The following is a 14,928-nucleotide window of genomic DNA, read 5'->3' on the forward strand; positions in this document are numbered from 1 at the left end:
GGGCTCGTCCGGGATTTGAACCCGGGACCTCTCGCACCCTAAGCGAGAATCATACCCCTAGACCAACGAGCCACTGATGGCTATGTCTAACCAGATGTGCCTTCCCTGCCACATCAGCAGCAGGCGCAGTTTGTGGTTCCTAGAGGTGGAATCTTCTCCCAGGCTGGCAACCAGCCCAGGCCGGCTGCACTCCAGCGGGCTTTGCCTCTCTCTTGGCTCTCTTCGCTCCTCCCCGGCCCAGTGTGGAGCCACACAGATGTTCCAGGCAGGGCCCCTTCCCCAGGACCAGCCCTTTCTCCCCCGTGGGCTTTGTGGGGGTGCTGGTGGCAAAAGGCTGAAAGGAAGCCAGGGTCCAGCAACCTCCACTTTCCAGGGGAGCCCCAGGTCTGAGGAAGCCTGTCTGGCATCTCTGGCACCCCATGAGGAACGGCCCTTCTTTCTTCCTTCATGATTAGACCACCAGAAAAAAATCCTCCAAATCATTAGCCTCTTAGATGAGGAAGTAGAAGACTGATCTAGATCACCTTGACTAAAAGACATGTGCTAAATTGCTCAGTTTCCTCATCTGTCGGTGGGTGGGGAAAGTAACACTTGCCCTATGTGTCTTACTGGTAAGACAATGTCTGTGAAAGCAGTCTACAAACTGTAAGGGGCTGTATGAAGGAGATGAGTTCTTCTGATGGCAAGATGGGGGTCGGGGCGGGGGGGCGGAAAGACTCAACAGGAAAGTTGCTCTTTAATGCTTAAAATAGGCTGGGCAATATATTCTATGTTTTATAGCTCTTATTAAGCCTCATAACAACCTTGTAAGATAGGTGTCGTTCCCACTGTAAGAAAAAGAAACATATCTACATTCAGCTTACAAGAGGGACATTTATCTAAGTTTAAAGCCTGTTTTAAACACAGTACATACTGCTACCCAGACTTTCTAGAAAACTAGAGATGAGAATACATCCTGTAGATACTCACACTCCCTCCCACACCCCAGCCTGCCCTGCTCATCCTGCCCAGGGGAGGCTTCAGGGAAAAACCTGCTAACAGGGTAAGTGTGGCCTGGGTGGGTACCTTCGGGCTGCAGGCTGCGAGTTTCCGCCTCCCAAAGGAGAGCGAGGAGGTTCAGAATCTGGGGTCTCGGGGGAGACCCCAGGGTGGGGAGGGGCCCTGCCTGGCTAACTCTTTTGCACTTCCCCTGTACCATATCCATCACCCTCCTCCCCACCCACTACCACCCAGCCGTGCTTGCTTGCTGAAGGCAGAGCCCTGTCTTGTTAGTCTTTGGGTCCTGCCTGTGTCTGGCACTTGGCAATCCTGCTGACAATGACTCCCAAGCATTTCTATGCGCTGGGTTCTGTGTAATCACTTTACCAAATTAATCTCATCTTCACAGCACAACTGTTATTGTAGACATCACTTAGCAAATGTCTGTGGAATGAATGAGTGAGTGAGTACGTGAAAGAAAAGTCTCATGAGAGTACACAAAAAATCACTAGTGGCAACAGATATTCAGGTCAATCCTCATCTCTTGGCTCCAAGTAGAAACCATAAGCCTGAAGAAACCCTCCTGCCTTCTGTGCTTTTAAGCTGGCTTCCTAATGAACCAACTCCTCTCTTGAATAGGCAGGAAGAGAATGGCCCCTCACCTGAGAGAGAGGATTGGCCAGCGTTTGTCTCGGCGGGGGTGGGGGGGGTGGGGGGTGGGGGGGTGGGGTAGGGGTGGGGGGATTATTGTCTCCATCCAGGAGGGCCAGACCAGACAACTGGTTCTGCTAACTAATCATGGCCAGGAAGAAAGGCAACAGCTCATCTATTCTAAAACCAAAGAGACTTTTTTGGGTAGCTCTTCCCCAGCTATGAACTGGCTTATAAATAATAGCACATTCAACACGTCATTCTGTTACCTCAGCACACATTCCCTAAATTGCTCATTTTGGTAGATGTGCCAGGAAGTGAGGTTGCTCCAAGAGAGGCTCCTAGGGCTAAGAATGTTTCAAGGATGACACCGGGGCTGGATTTCAGCCAGTGCTTCTCTCTGGGGGTGCTGTTCAAATTTGGTGCAGGATTATTCTTCTTTTTGTGGCCTGTCTGGAACAGTGTCCTGCCCACTAAATACCAGTAATCCCTTCCTCACTGTTGAGACAGCCAGAACCCGCCCCGCCCCCCCCCCCCCCCCCCCCACACACACACAGCCAAATACCTCCAGGATGGCAGGGGTCTGGGGAGAGGATGGGGAGAGGAGTACTGCTCTGGTGGGAATCCACTGGCACCTACCCTTTTTCCCTAGGCTAAAATTACTGTGGCCTTGCTGTGGGCACTAGGCCTTTAAGGTCCTCAATGACTTGTTTGTGTCTGTGTTTAACAAGCCACAGATGGAATTCTCTGGGGACAATTGTGGCTCTACCTCTAGGGGCTTCCTCCCTTTCGTCTCAAGAGAGGATAGTTTTAAGTCAGGCAAATCCTTTGATGATTCCTCATTTCTGTGACAGCATGTAGGCCTTTCTCTTATCTCATCATTTGTCTGGAGAACCCTTATGGGTCAGTATTTAACAGACAGCATTGTCACAACACATCATCTTAAGTTCATTGTCACCTCCTATGTATCAACAACACAACAAAAGTCAACACTGGTTGCCTTGAGAGAGGGGAAATGGATGGGAAATAAGCTGCTTCTTCACTGTATATTCTTTTTTTATATATATAGATGGATTTTATTTATTTATTCAAGAGAGAGAGCACAGAGGGAGAATGAGAGGAAGAAACAGATTCCCTGCTGAGCAGAGAACCTGACTTGGGGCTCGAACTCAGGACCTCGAAATTATGACCTGAGCCGAAGGCAGACTGATGGAGCTACCCAGGTGCCCCTTCACTGTATATTCTTCTGTACTTTTTGAATTTTCAGTCCTGGACATGTCTATAACCCACTCAAAAACAAATTAAATTATGGAAATCTAAGCAGAGAGAAGCAATGATTAGAGAGGGCAACGAGAAATATATTTCAAGAGTCTAGGGAGACTCAGTATCCTCTGGGTCAGAACAGGCCAGTGGAGCTGGTATTTGGCTCCCAGCCTAATAGTTCTGGTCTATGTCCAGTTCTGAATTATACTTTGTGTTGAGTCTGTATTGAGGGGTAATAGGCGTATACCCAATCCTGTGAAACTGGTTGTTCTGTCTACTTGGGAATGTTGTTGAGGACATTGTTTATTGTATCACACCAACGGCTCCTTTGTGTAGTTCCCACGGAGGCATTTTTGTCTGTCATAATCCCAAGAACAGTTGGTTTGCATTTACTTTCTGGACACTGAATTATGTAAATGTGTAACTGCTAGAAAGCATGCATGTATGGTCATATTTCAATTTAATTCCTGACTTTTGAACTCCTCACTGTTGTTCTCTTTCTTCTTTTGCTCCTACATTTGATTCATGACTTCTTGTTGTGGCCCATATATTCCCCACAAACCTCTGTCGAACTATTTCTGGAAAGGGTGGGAGTATAAATGAATAAACTCTTAAAGAGAATAGGAAAAAAAAAAAAAAAAAGCCCAAACACTAAAACTATTCAAAAAGGATCCTCTTTTGGGGGCTCCTGGGTGGCTCAGTTGGTTGAGCATCTGACCCTTGGTTTTAGTTTGGGTCATGATCTCAGGGTGGTGGGATCTAGCCCCACATTTAACCCCACCATAGAGCGGAGTCTGCTTTGGATTATCCCTCTGCCTCCTTCTGCCCTCCCCCTGTTCTCTCTCTCTCTCTGTCTCTCAAATGAATAAATGAACCTTTAAAAAAGATCCTCCTTTTCTAGGACTTTCCCTTTTTCTGGACAATTAGAATGATTGGAAAAACAAATTTCCTCTTGACCATTTGGTTCTGGACATTTATGTGTAAAACTAAATCAGTAGTTCTTAACTGGAGAGTAGGGGACATGGAATGGTTTTACCTCTCAGGGGATATTTGTGTCTGGAAACATTTTTGGTTATCATGACTGAGGTGGAGCTAGTGCTATTGGCAGCCAGTGACTAACGGTCAGGAATGCTGTTAAACATCCTACAATGCGTAAGACAGCTGCCCTTCCCTCAACAACAAAATATACCTGACATAATTTTCTGTAAAGCCTTAGTATATTATCATGTTCCTAAATCAATAAAGTGACTTTAAACCCAAAAAGTGCACCGCATACATTAAATGTACTTAAAATGTTTTCAGGTTTTATATCATTACCCTTCACTTTACCCCCTGTACCATCCTCAAAATCTTTCTGCTCCCTACTCTATGGCTTCACTGACTCTGAAAATTTGTTGTCCCCTGCGTCAGTTTATATTCTATGCGTGGGTAAGGCTCATTTTGGCCTGAGCTGTCCACCACCGCCACCTCGCACTCTGAGCCCAGGCATCTGCCCCATCTTACTCAGGGCTGAGTTGCTTCCAGCTTGGGCCCACTGCCCCTCCCTCTGATGTTGGGTAGAATATGGTCAGAAGGGACTGTTTGGAAAGGTTTCAGGACTGACCTAGGAGGGGCCAAAGATGCAGCCACCTGGGTAGTGCAGTGACAGGGCCTTGGGGTATCTTTTGCCCACATCAGCTGGGATGGTAGCCCAAGCCCAAGGGTTCCTGTCAGAACCATTTACAGAGGTGGCAGCTCAGCAGAGCCCTGAAGACAGCAGAGGTTGACTCGCTCTACTCAACACAGGCTAACAGGCCCCATGGCCTGCCCAGAGGCAGGTCTTCAAACACGGCCTTCGGGATGGCCTCTGGCCCAGGTCAAAAGAGCCTGTCTGGGGCAGAGGACCAGCTGACCCAGGCATCTAGTGGAGACAAAGTGGCCTTGCATTTCCTGGATGCTTAGCTGGGTCTCTGCCAGGATCCTAGCTGTGGGTACGTGCCCGTGCACACACATGACACGGAGACCCCAGTCTCTCACAAGTGGCTGGCAAGTCTTCTCTGAGCCTTTCTAGCTCAGGATTCAAGGGATAGATTTCAGTCCTAAGGTGTGGACTTTCAGAGTTTCAGATGGAAAGCCACAAGTGTTTGCTCAGCTCCCCTAACTTGGTGGAATCAAACTCAAGCACTTTCTCTGCTGCCCTAGAGAGCAGCTCGAGCCTCTGCTCAGCTTCCAGACCACCAGCTCTTGCCTTTGGGGGGCTCCTTGGATATTCCTCCAGGCAGAGTTCAGCAGGCGGCCTGCAATCTGAGGGGAGTTTGCATGCAGATCTGAAGTCCTCTTCTTCTGTGGCGCCATCCTTCCAGGAAACCTACTTTCACTCTTCTACTCTGGAGTCCCAGACTCTGTCCTCTGACTCTTCAGGCATAAAGGTTGGGACTTTTCTGCTGGAGTTCCAGCTGTCCCTTGCCAGTTAGCCTGAGGAGTGTCCTCAGGAAATAATCCATTTACCTGTAGACGGTTCCTTTCATTCGAGGACTGGGTCCTTTCTGTTGCTGCCTGCTTTGGTGTACCTTATAGCGCTTTCCAGTAGATGTTTCGCACATTTTGTCCAGTTTATAATTTACCCCCCGGGGGGATTCCTCTGATACAAACTACTGTGCCACCAGGGGCCATCCTTTCGCTTCCACTTAGCTGTATTTAAAATGCGTGGCTTGGGGCAGCCCTGGTGGTGCAGCGGTTTAGTGCTGCCTAGAGCCCGGGGTGTGATCCTGGGGACCCGGGATCGAGTCCCACGTCGGGCTCCCTGAGTGGAGCCTGCTTCTCCCTCTGCCTGTGTCTCTGCCTCTCTCTCTCTGTGTCTCTCATGAATAAATAGATAAAATCTTTAAAACAATAAAAAAAAATAAAGTGCGTGGCTTTTATCTACATACTCATGGTCTGCTGAGGTGGGGCAGAGGGCACATTCACAGGGCTGAGGTGTAGTGTTGGAGGCAGAGCTTAGGGCAGAGCTTAGGGCACAGCTGGCCTCGCTGGGGTGGGCTGTGCAGAAGAGGTCTGGAGTCCAGCTCTCACAGCTGGGCAGGACTTGAGAGCAGTCAGGGCAAAAGGATGGGGGCTTGGGCACTGCTGAGCTCAAGGCAGGGCCAGGGAGCAAACTAACCTCAGCCTGGCTGGGAGGGAGGGGGGAGATGGGGGCATGAGGGCTCTGAGCAGAAAGCACACCCTCTCTGGGTAAGGTTAACAGGAAGAAACAGGCAGCCAGGGAGGCCTTAGACTTCAAGCATTGTCCAATTGCCCTTGTGCCCATCTGTGAAGGCTGTTTACTAAGCTGCTCCCAGGGTGCTCCCCAGGATGCTCCCCTGCCCCTGCCCCTTCCTGGGGCATGAGGCTGCTCCCCAGGCTGGCTGTGAGTCCAAGATCTCTGGAGAGGGAGACTTAGGAGGCACCTTCCACAAAGGAGCAGATGGGAAGAGAAACATATAGGGATGTAGTGGTGCTGGACGCCAAATGGAAAGGCATGCCCTCAATAGCTTCGTTCGAAGGACACACACACACACACACACACACACACACACACACACACACACACACAATGGTGGCCACAGCTCTGTTAATATGGGTCAGCACCCCCAGGTTGCAGTTAGCCAATTCTTATTCATTCTAGCACCCAGTACTGCATATTGATTCTTTGAGCCCAATATTTTTATCCTCTCAAGAACACACAATCAGCTTTAGGGCCACAAAAGGAGGATGAGGTGGGGGCTTGGACAGCTCTAATCTCAAACTTTGTCCTTAGGAGGCTTAGGATCAGGACTGATCATTCAGGGAGCCCGGAAGGGGCTTTGGAGGGTGGGGCAGAAGTGGTGGTGGGATGGTAATCTATAAGAGGAATCAGAGAGGGTGGTGGACATCCCATGAGTAAGATGTCAGGGGAAGAGGAGTTTTATCTGTTCAAGAACATCTCCTTGGTGGGGCCATGGGATGGGCCTCAGTACCACATCGCCCCTGTCTGGGCCTTCCACCTCCAGGCAGTCTTCATGGGCTTTGTCTTCTTTGCAGGGACACCACTCAATGGCACGGTGCTGGTGGCTACCCTGCGCTACAAAAAGTTGCGACAGCCACTCAACTATATTCTGGTCAATGTGTCCCTGGGGGGCTTCCTCTACTGCATCTCTGTCTCCACCGTCTTCATTGCCAGCTGTCAGGGATACTTCGTCTTTGGCCGCCATGTTTGTGCTTTGGAGGCCTTCCTGGGCTCTACAGCAGGTACTGCAGGGGAAGAGGTTGGGGGGAGACAGGACTACTCCTGATTTGGAACCAGGGACCAGACTGTGGGGTTAGAGTGGGTCCCTAAAGAGGCCTGGGGGGACGGGATTTGGTGCTCTTTATCATCTGGGTACAAAGCACCCTGGACTAGAAGTTTGACGAACTGAGTCCCAAACTCCACACCAAACGTCAGCCCAAAGCGCCTCTTTCCCCGCTCTGCCTGCCAGGCTGGGTGGGGCTGTCTACCCCAATTACCCTCACGTTTCACTACAGGTCTGGTGACAGGCTGGTCACTGGCCTTCCTGGCCTTTGAGCGCTACATTGTCATCTGTAAGCCCTTCGGCAACTTCCGCTTCAGCTCCAAGCACGCACTGATGGTGGTCCTGGCTACCTGGACCATTGGTATTGGCGTCTCCATCCCACCCTTCTTTGGCTGGAGCCGGTGAGAGTGTAGGGCAGTGGTGCTGATTTAGCTCGGAGCTCAGGTTGGCGTGGGTGGAAAGAGTTGGGTATAAATTTAGTCTCTGACCTCTTTTTTGTTTGTTTTGTTAAAGATTTATTTTAGAGAGAGAGAGCGAGAGCACGAGCACTCGTGCACGCATGGGGGTCGGGGAGGGGCAGAGGCAGAGTCTTAAACAGACTCTGCCCTGAACGTGGAGCCTCATGTGGGACTAGATCTCATAACCTGCCCCAGGTGAAACCAAGTCAGGCACCCCCGACTTGCACTTTTAAAGAGCTGGTGGACTAGGTGAGGCAAGGCCTGTGAGAGGCAAGTGCTAACATTTATCCTGCAGTTGGAATTGCTATAGCTGTAGCTGGTAAAGACACAAACTGCCCCTGCATGAAGTCCTTGAGCATCCTCTAAGTGGAGAGCACAATCCAGGAATCTCAGCTCCCACTCCATTCATACTTGTGGTGAGCCCCGCAGCGAGCAAGTGCTTGTCCAGTGGGTGAGTGCTTGGTCCCTTGCAGGTTCATCCCGGAGGGCTTGCAGTGTTCCTGTGGCCCCGACTGGTACACCGTGGGCACCAAATACCGCAGCGAGTATTATACCTGGTTCCTCTTCATCTTCTGCTTCATTGTACCTCTCTCCCTTATCTGCTTCTCCTACTTGCAGCTGCTGAGAGCCCTCAGAGCTGTGAGTGATTTTTGGGGGTCAGGGAACTCCAGAGGAGGGAAGAATGAGTGGGTGCTTTCAGAACATAAGACATCTGGAAATGCCCACAGTCAGGTAGAGGGGATATCTAAAAGCAGTGAGGGAAGTGGGGGCAGGCAGAATGATGAAATGGTGTGAAGAGTAGGGCGAGGACCTCTCTGCTCAAATGTGTGTGGAGAGATTCATGTGATCTCTTCCAATGTCACAGACTAGAGTGCCATCTCCATCTTGCCTTCCTCAAGGAAGGAGAGCAAGAGGCACTAGGCCAGAAGCTGGGACAGAAGAGAGGCAACTGGAGTAGATGTGTGCAAACCCCCCCCCCCCCCCCCTGCTGTCAGCCCCAATAGAAAAGGGTGGAGATGTGAGAGTTGAGGGCCAGGGAGAAGAGGATGTTTCTCTGTGCTCTGCCCAGGTTGCAGCCCAGCAACAGGAGTCAGCTTCAACCCAGAAGGCCGAGAGGGAGGTGAGCCGTATGGTGGTGGTGATGGTGGGATCCTTTTGTCTCTGTTACACACCCTATGCTGCGATGGCCATGTATATGGTCAACAACCGGAATCACGGACTGGACTTACGGCTTGTCACCATTCCTGCCTTCTTCTCCAAGAGTGCTTGTGTCTACAACCCCGTCATCTACTGCTTCATGAATAAGCAGGTAAAGCTAATTACATTCCTAGGAGATTCCAGTTCATAAGACCTGGTTCTCTTCTCACCAACAACTTTTGATCTAAAGGTTTCTAAGAGTGAACAAGGGGAGCCTTTGGTAAGCACAGGGAGATACGTGTGGTCGGTCGTCGAGACAAAGTAATAGAACCCAGAGAAAATAGAACTTGAGCCATAAAAAATCTGGTTGCTCCAAATGGCAGGATGAGAAATGAAAGGGTTTTGTTTTCTTGAAAAATAATCATTCCCTAAACTCCTAATCCTTCCACTTTACAAGTTCTTAGTCCTTTCCTTGCCTATTTCTAGCCCGCAGGAGCATATGCAAAGCACAGAAATCACAATACATGCATAAATCTCTAACACATCCTATTATCTGAAGGTTCCAGGTGGCCTCCTATCCCAAATCATGAATCTAATGAAAACCCAAACTTAGGTGAATCTAGGAGAGTTCCTGTCTTGTGGGGGAAACTCCTTGCTTTGAGAATAAATAACTTTGTTTCTTCAGTCCCCAGAGATGGATTCAAAACTCATCAATGGAAACAAAATTGGCAATTCTTTCCAACCAGAAGCACCTTCTAATAATAGTGGCCCTTCCCTTCCAGTTCCGAGCCTGCATCATGGAGATGGTGTGTGGGAAGTCCATGACAGATGATTCTGAAATGTCCAGCTCCCAGAAAACAGAAGTCTCCACTGTCTCTCCCAGTCAAGTTGGCCCCAACTAAGGTGCCATACTGGCTTATTTGCAGCAACAAGGGTTTTACATTTAGGGAAATTTCTTTCTCTCTCAAAAACCAAACTACTAACAAAGCAAAAACAGATGGGATGGGAATAATGGTAATTCAGGGAGTCAATTTTCCATTTTCCTACCATTCCTTTCCTACCTACAAAGCTATTGTTCCAACTGGGTCTACTGACATGGTCTATGGCCATGTCAACAATCCTCGATTTCTACTCCTAAGTGGTATCATTCATAGCATTTGGAGAACTGATTATATATGAGGGACAATAAAGGAGTATGGCTGATTTTTTAGTGTATGGATAATAATTATCTTCCTTTTTGCCAATATTTTTCCTACTGGGAATCTGAGAGGATACATTCTGAATTAGAACTCAAACACCTTAGAAATGGGAGAGAGAGAAAGAAAAAAACTGAAACTTTGAGTAAGCCCAAAATAGGAGTTTGAAAGAACTTCTTTATGCCATCACTGCCAGTAACCCTATAGCTCTGGCAAGGACAGTCATGTCCAGGAGTTCTTGAGCCAGTATGAGTTATTCTAGGTGCTCTCCCACCCAATTTAGCTAACCCTATATATCTCTCTTAAAGCTGCATTATTTAGTAAAGTTAATATTTAATTCCCTTCATGTTCTCAAAATGACTTTGCACATCTTAATACCATTTATAAACTATACCAGAATGTTCAAAAAAACTGTTTTACCTTTATAATTTATGCTTCCCCTCTGCACCTTCTGAAAAAGAGCCTTTTTGAAATAAAAGATAAATATGTGTACATTCAGGAATGGCTTGTTTGGTATCAGGTAATTATGTAATGAGCAGCTGGACTCCTCTCCAGTTATATGGCCCAAGGAAAGCAAAGAAGGGTTACAGCTGTAGTGAGAAAGATGCCAGAAGATTTCAGAAATAGAAAAAGAATAACTAATCTGGGAGAAGGGAGAAGTTGGATGGGGACGGAGTGTGGTAAACCTTCTAAGAGACCTCCTTTTCTTGACATTATATAGCATCCATAATTCTAAGCATGAGTTTTTTTTTTTAAAGATTTTATTTATTTATTCATGAGAGACACAGAGAGAAAGAGAGAGAGAGAGGTAGAGACACAGGCAGAGGGAGAGGCAGGCTCCATGCAGGAAGCCTGATGTGTGACTCGATCCCAGGTCCCCAAGATCAGGACCTGGGCTGAAGGTGGCACTAAACCGCTGAGCCACCCAGGCTGCCTGTGAGTTTCATTTCTTAAGAGAATAAAGGACATACACATTCCCCACAATGAATGTAAACAGTTTTATTTAGAAACAGACAGGTACCTGTTCGCATTATAGAATATAAAACTTGGTTTACACTCTATAAAAAATAACCAGTATCCAAATTCAAGAGAGCTAGCATTCACAGAACACACAATGTGGGTGTGTGGCTACTGTTCACCAGCCTCAGGCTTGACTTAAAAAGATAATCCAGGGGGATCATTAGAGATTAGAGTACAACACTTGCTGCTGAGCACCCAGCATCCAGAAGTTGCCATTTTAGCATATGAAGGTTTGCTTTCTTTTTTTTTTTTTTTTTTTGAAGGTTTGCTTTCTAAGTGCATGACTCTAACATAAGGCCTGGGTTCTCTGTACCTAGGGAGCTGCAGGGCTCAGTTCATAATGTGCTCTCTCTAATCCCAGGTTGACATTATTATCTCTGATCTTCTTAACAATAAAAATGGGGAATCTGGAGAGCAGGGAATTTATATTCCCCTATACTGGGATTAGACTTTAAAAGAGTGTATCCACTCTCAAGAGCTCAATGTAAAGGCCAGGATCAAGTTACGTGATAATCTGGCTTTTTACCAGGCTAAGTAGTCCACCTCAACATGATCATGGAAGACCAAAGGATACACCTAGGTTCAGATTATAATAATCACCCAGCACCACCTGAATGTATTATCCAAAAAGATATATGAAATAATAAAGGTTAGATATACATATATTTATCTTAGTAACCTGAGGGCTAAAAAGTTTGGAATACAATAATTCTTCTCAAAAGAGGTCCATCTGTAAGAAAAGGACCAAAAAAGACAGAGTTCATGTTACATAAGATATGGGTAAAGTGAGTTGGGAACAGAAGGTGGCTTCTTCAGCTCTTTCTACAGTGTCCCTCTCTTTGACAAGGATTGACAATTTGCTGATCCATGATAAACTTTTTGGGGGGCAGTGGGGATGGGGGCTGATGGGTCAAAAGGCAAGAAGGTTGAGCAATGGTCCTCAAACCAAAGAGTCCTCTCAGTAGGCCCTCTCATCTTTGAGTCTGAGTTCAAGCTCTTCAGCTGACACAGAAACAGGCCTGGGAGTAAGTGGTTAGCATTCTGAGGTATGAGGATCCCTGGTAAATTCAGCAGCATGTGGTTTTTGGAAACCAGCCCACAAGATAAGAACACTGCAACCAAGCTCCTAACTAATACTGCTATTTAACCACTGTCTGAAAGAGAAAGGGAAGAAAAAAAAAATCCCCAATATACTGGGAGGTTGTAAGCTTCATATAAGGTGGCCCAAATAATCTCTATTTCATCTCAGGGTTTCTTAAGAGAACCCTCTTTCAGTGATCATTTCTCTCATTAAAGGCACTTTCAATGAAATGACATAATTGGCAAGGAGTACATTTTAACTGTAGTGAAAGCAAGATTAATTCCTAGGAACACCTGGGGAAAAAGGAGTTGAACGGGGCACTTACAGTGATTCAATAGGCAAGACAGTCTTGAGCACTTCAACAGATGCACACCCAGAAAAAAGTGTGTGCCCTGAAAACACTTGTATTTTTCCCTTAGTTTTCCAGCTGTTTCTATGTATAGCTCTGTAAGAGATCACACTCACTACTTGATTGATTTTCAAGACATGGTCCTAACTCTTCCCACCACAGCTGTGCCTAGCAAAATTAGCAAACAGCTAGTCCTACTGGGAAGAAAAAAAAAAGAATGAAATCAAGTCGAGCCAAGCTTTCTGACAGCACAGGGATCTGTCCTTGCTCAGATATTGCCACAATCAATTGCTAGACTTAGAGCAATTGAACGGAATATGTGGCCCCTACTACTTATGAAATATATTTTTCAATAGCCAAGATTAAGTGTTGTCTCTCTAAATATAAATTTTGGGGTATATTTTTTTTCCTTTTCTCTCTCCTAAACATTTCTTATTGATCTCAGGCTTAAAAAATTAGTTAAGTCAAAATTACAAAAATTATATGGCAAGGGTTGAGAAAGACTGAAGGGCTAATGTTTGCCTACAAGCGTGAGTCAAGGATGTTGATCCTTCATATCATACTCCCAACCAGAGAACAAATACAAAAATAAACACACCATGTTATACATAATACAAAGTGTAAATCTACAAACACAAGTGTACTAATTAGAGTTGTTCCTCAGAAGCACAGTTCCCTCCAGTACCTCAAGGAGGAGGAGGAACGGGGACGGGATGGTTTTCATTACACCTTTTCAGGTCTTAAAGTTTGTAATAACAGTCTCAGTAGCGCAAACAATTTCATGTGAAACCAGAAGCTGTAAAAATAAATTACTTTTGAAGAAATGTGGGTTCCTCTGTCTACAGCTCAGAACTCATCATGCCGTACTAAGGCCTCACCAAAATCTGTGGCCTGGCTGCCCACAAATAAATCATACTTGTCAACAATCTCCTCCTTGGTAAGCTTGCCATCCTGAAATTAGAGAGAAGAGTGAATTGAGGCAAAATAGATTTCCCACTCCAAATTTAGAAACACTGCTAAAGAACAAAAGGGGTTAGTCAGGATTTATGATTCTAATTCCCACTAAATTAAATGTGAACTCAACCTTCACCCTCAACCCCCCACACCACACACACAAAGAAGGAAGAAGACAGCAATTAGTACAGTTTTCTTATAAAGAAAGTTAAAAATGGAAGGATGGAAATAACACAGCTCAATAACTGAACACCAGAGATACGTCAAACAAAATGTGGGACATCTCCTATGTATAGGTAAGAGACAGGAAGAATTGGGGAAAATACTTTAAAGTGAATCAAGTCATTGCCTAACAGGAACAATGAAATCTGCTAACGTCCTCGCATAGTCTTCACCCCCGCTATGCCTTAGCCACCAATCAGATTCCAGACACAACTCCAAATGAAGGCTCAGACACTCAGCTCAAAAATTATCTAGGCCAGATTCCGAAGGGATGACCTTGGGAGTTTCCTTTTCTCACATATCTCAGGACACAGCACCTGGCTACTAAAGTGATTAAAGCAAGAACTCAAAAACAGACTGACCCTTAAAAAAGCCTAATGCTAAGACACTGCATTTGAAACAGAAGTTTGGCCTAGATAGGAGAATGTTCAGCATACCAAACCCGCCCCCCCATCTTTAGATTGACTTTCAGCATACTCTAAGCAGAGCATTCAGACTGCTGAAAAGCATTCAGATTGGTGAAAAGGTGACAGCTTAGTGAGACTTCAATTCTTTTAATGAAATAAATGCCTCAGATAATTGATGAAGGACAATTTTAACAAGCTCCAGAGAAATGCTGATTTATAATCCACTACAAAGAACTTAATTTTAAAAAGTATATTTAAAGAGGAAACAATCAAATTTGAGCAAGCAAAATGAGCCTGTAACAGGTAAAAGAACAAAGGAAAAAAAAAAAGCAGAGAAAATGTTCTGGGGATCATGCAGAACAGATGCAGAACAGATGATGCATGCTGGACACAGGCTACATACAGAGGCTCATTTCTGAAGCAAATGCCTTCAATGTGTGAATACTGGGCAATGGGATTTCTAAAATCAGATAGCTAGCACTGCCCTGTAAGTTTTCAATAGCTGACTTAAGATTAGTAGCAGACTTAGATCAATTAAGACCTTGCATGCTCTATGTACCTTAACAGGAATGGTTTAGGCAACACCCCAGAAATAGACTTCGCTCACTGCTATGTCCTTTATACATGGCCAGACTTACCTTGTCTTGGTCTGATTCATAGACTAGATGCCTGGCTTCTGCCTCTGCATGATCATAGTCTGAGGGGAGGATCCAGTCTTTGGTCTCTTCCTTGTCCATCTTCCCATCACGGTTCTTATCTCGAAACTCAACAAACTGTTCTCTTTCTGTCTTTACCCACTCTGGCTCATCAGCATTTCCATCATGGCTGTACATGTCACCTGCATGCACAGATGTATATAATGCAAAAGGTGAGTCTGTCTTTTCTCTAAGACTGTCACATGGTAATCTGGCTTAACTCTTCTTCCT

The 14,928-nt window shown here is 46.1% G+C and overlaps 2 protein-coding genes and 1 non-coding gene across 4 annotated transcripts in view; 1 reads left to right on the plus strand and 2 right to left on the minus strand.

The window, feature by feature from the left end:
• On the minus strand, positions 1–72 carry TRNAP-AGG (transfer RNA proline (anticodon AGG)). Its single transcript has one exon. It is a non-coding gene; the product is annotated as a tRNA-Pro (tRNA).
• A 6,713-nt stretch (positions 73–6,785) lies between these two features.
• On the plus strand, positions 6,786–9,675 carry OPN1SW (opsin 1, short wave sensitive). Its single transcript, XM_026010889.1, has 5 exons — positions 6,786–7,137; positions 7,411–7,579; positions 8,110–8,275; positions 8,706–8,945; positions 9,556–9,675. The coding sequence occupies exons 1-5, from the start codon at positions 6,786–6,788 to the stop codon at positions 9,673–9,675; spliced, it is 1,047 nt and encodes a 348-aa protein (XP_025866674.1).
• Positions 9,676–10,953: 1,278 nt separating this feature from the next.
• The window catches only part of CALU (calumenin), a 29,118-nt gene continuing 25,143 nt past the window's right edge, over positions 10,954–14,928 (minus strand). For both annotated transcript variants that reach the window (XM_026010789.2, XM_026010790.2), the window contains exons 6-7: positions 14,641–14,840; positions 10,954–13,370 (exon numbers count right to left, since the gene is read on the minus strand). In XM_026010789.2, coding sequence (XP_025866574.1) covers positions 13,266–13,370; positions 14,641–14,840 — 305 coding nt within the window. In that variant the 3' untranslated portion in view covers positions 10,954–13,265. The remainder of the gene's footprint in view (positions 13,371–14,640; positions 14,841–14,928) is intronic.

Source organism: Vulpes vulpes, chromosome 7, assembly GCF_048418805.1.
Source record: "Vulpes vulpes isolate BD-2025 chromosome 7, VulVul3, whole genome shotgun sequence".
In the NCBI taxonomy this organism is placed as follows: Eukaryota; Metazoa; Chordata; class Mammalia; order Carnivora; family Canidae; genus Vulpes; species Vulpes vulpes.

What these genes read in the sequence shown, in the direction of transcription:
- OPN1SW (XM_026010889.1), top strand. Translation starts at nt 6,786, where the DNA reads ATGAGTAAGATGTCAGGGGAAGAGGAGTTTTATCTGTTCAAGAACATC. An exon ending in CTTCCTGGGCTCTACAGCAG is followed by an intron (nt 7,138 to 7,410) that starts GTACTGCAGGGG and finishes GTTTCACTACAG; the next exon opens with GTCTGGTGACAGGCTGGTCA. An exon ending in ACTGCTTCATGAATAAGCAG is followed by an intron (nt 8,946 to 9,555) that starts GTAAAGCTAATT and finishes CTTCCCTTCCAG; the next exon opens with TTCCGAGCCTGCATCATGGA.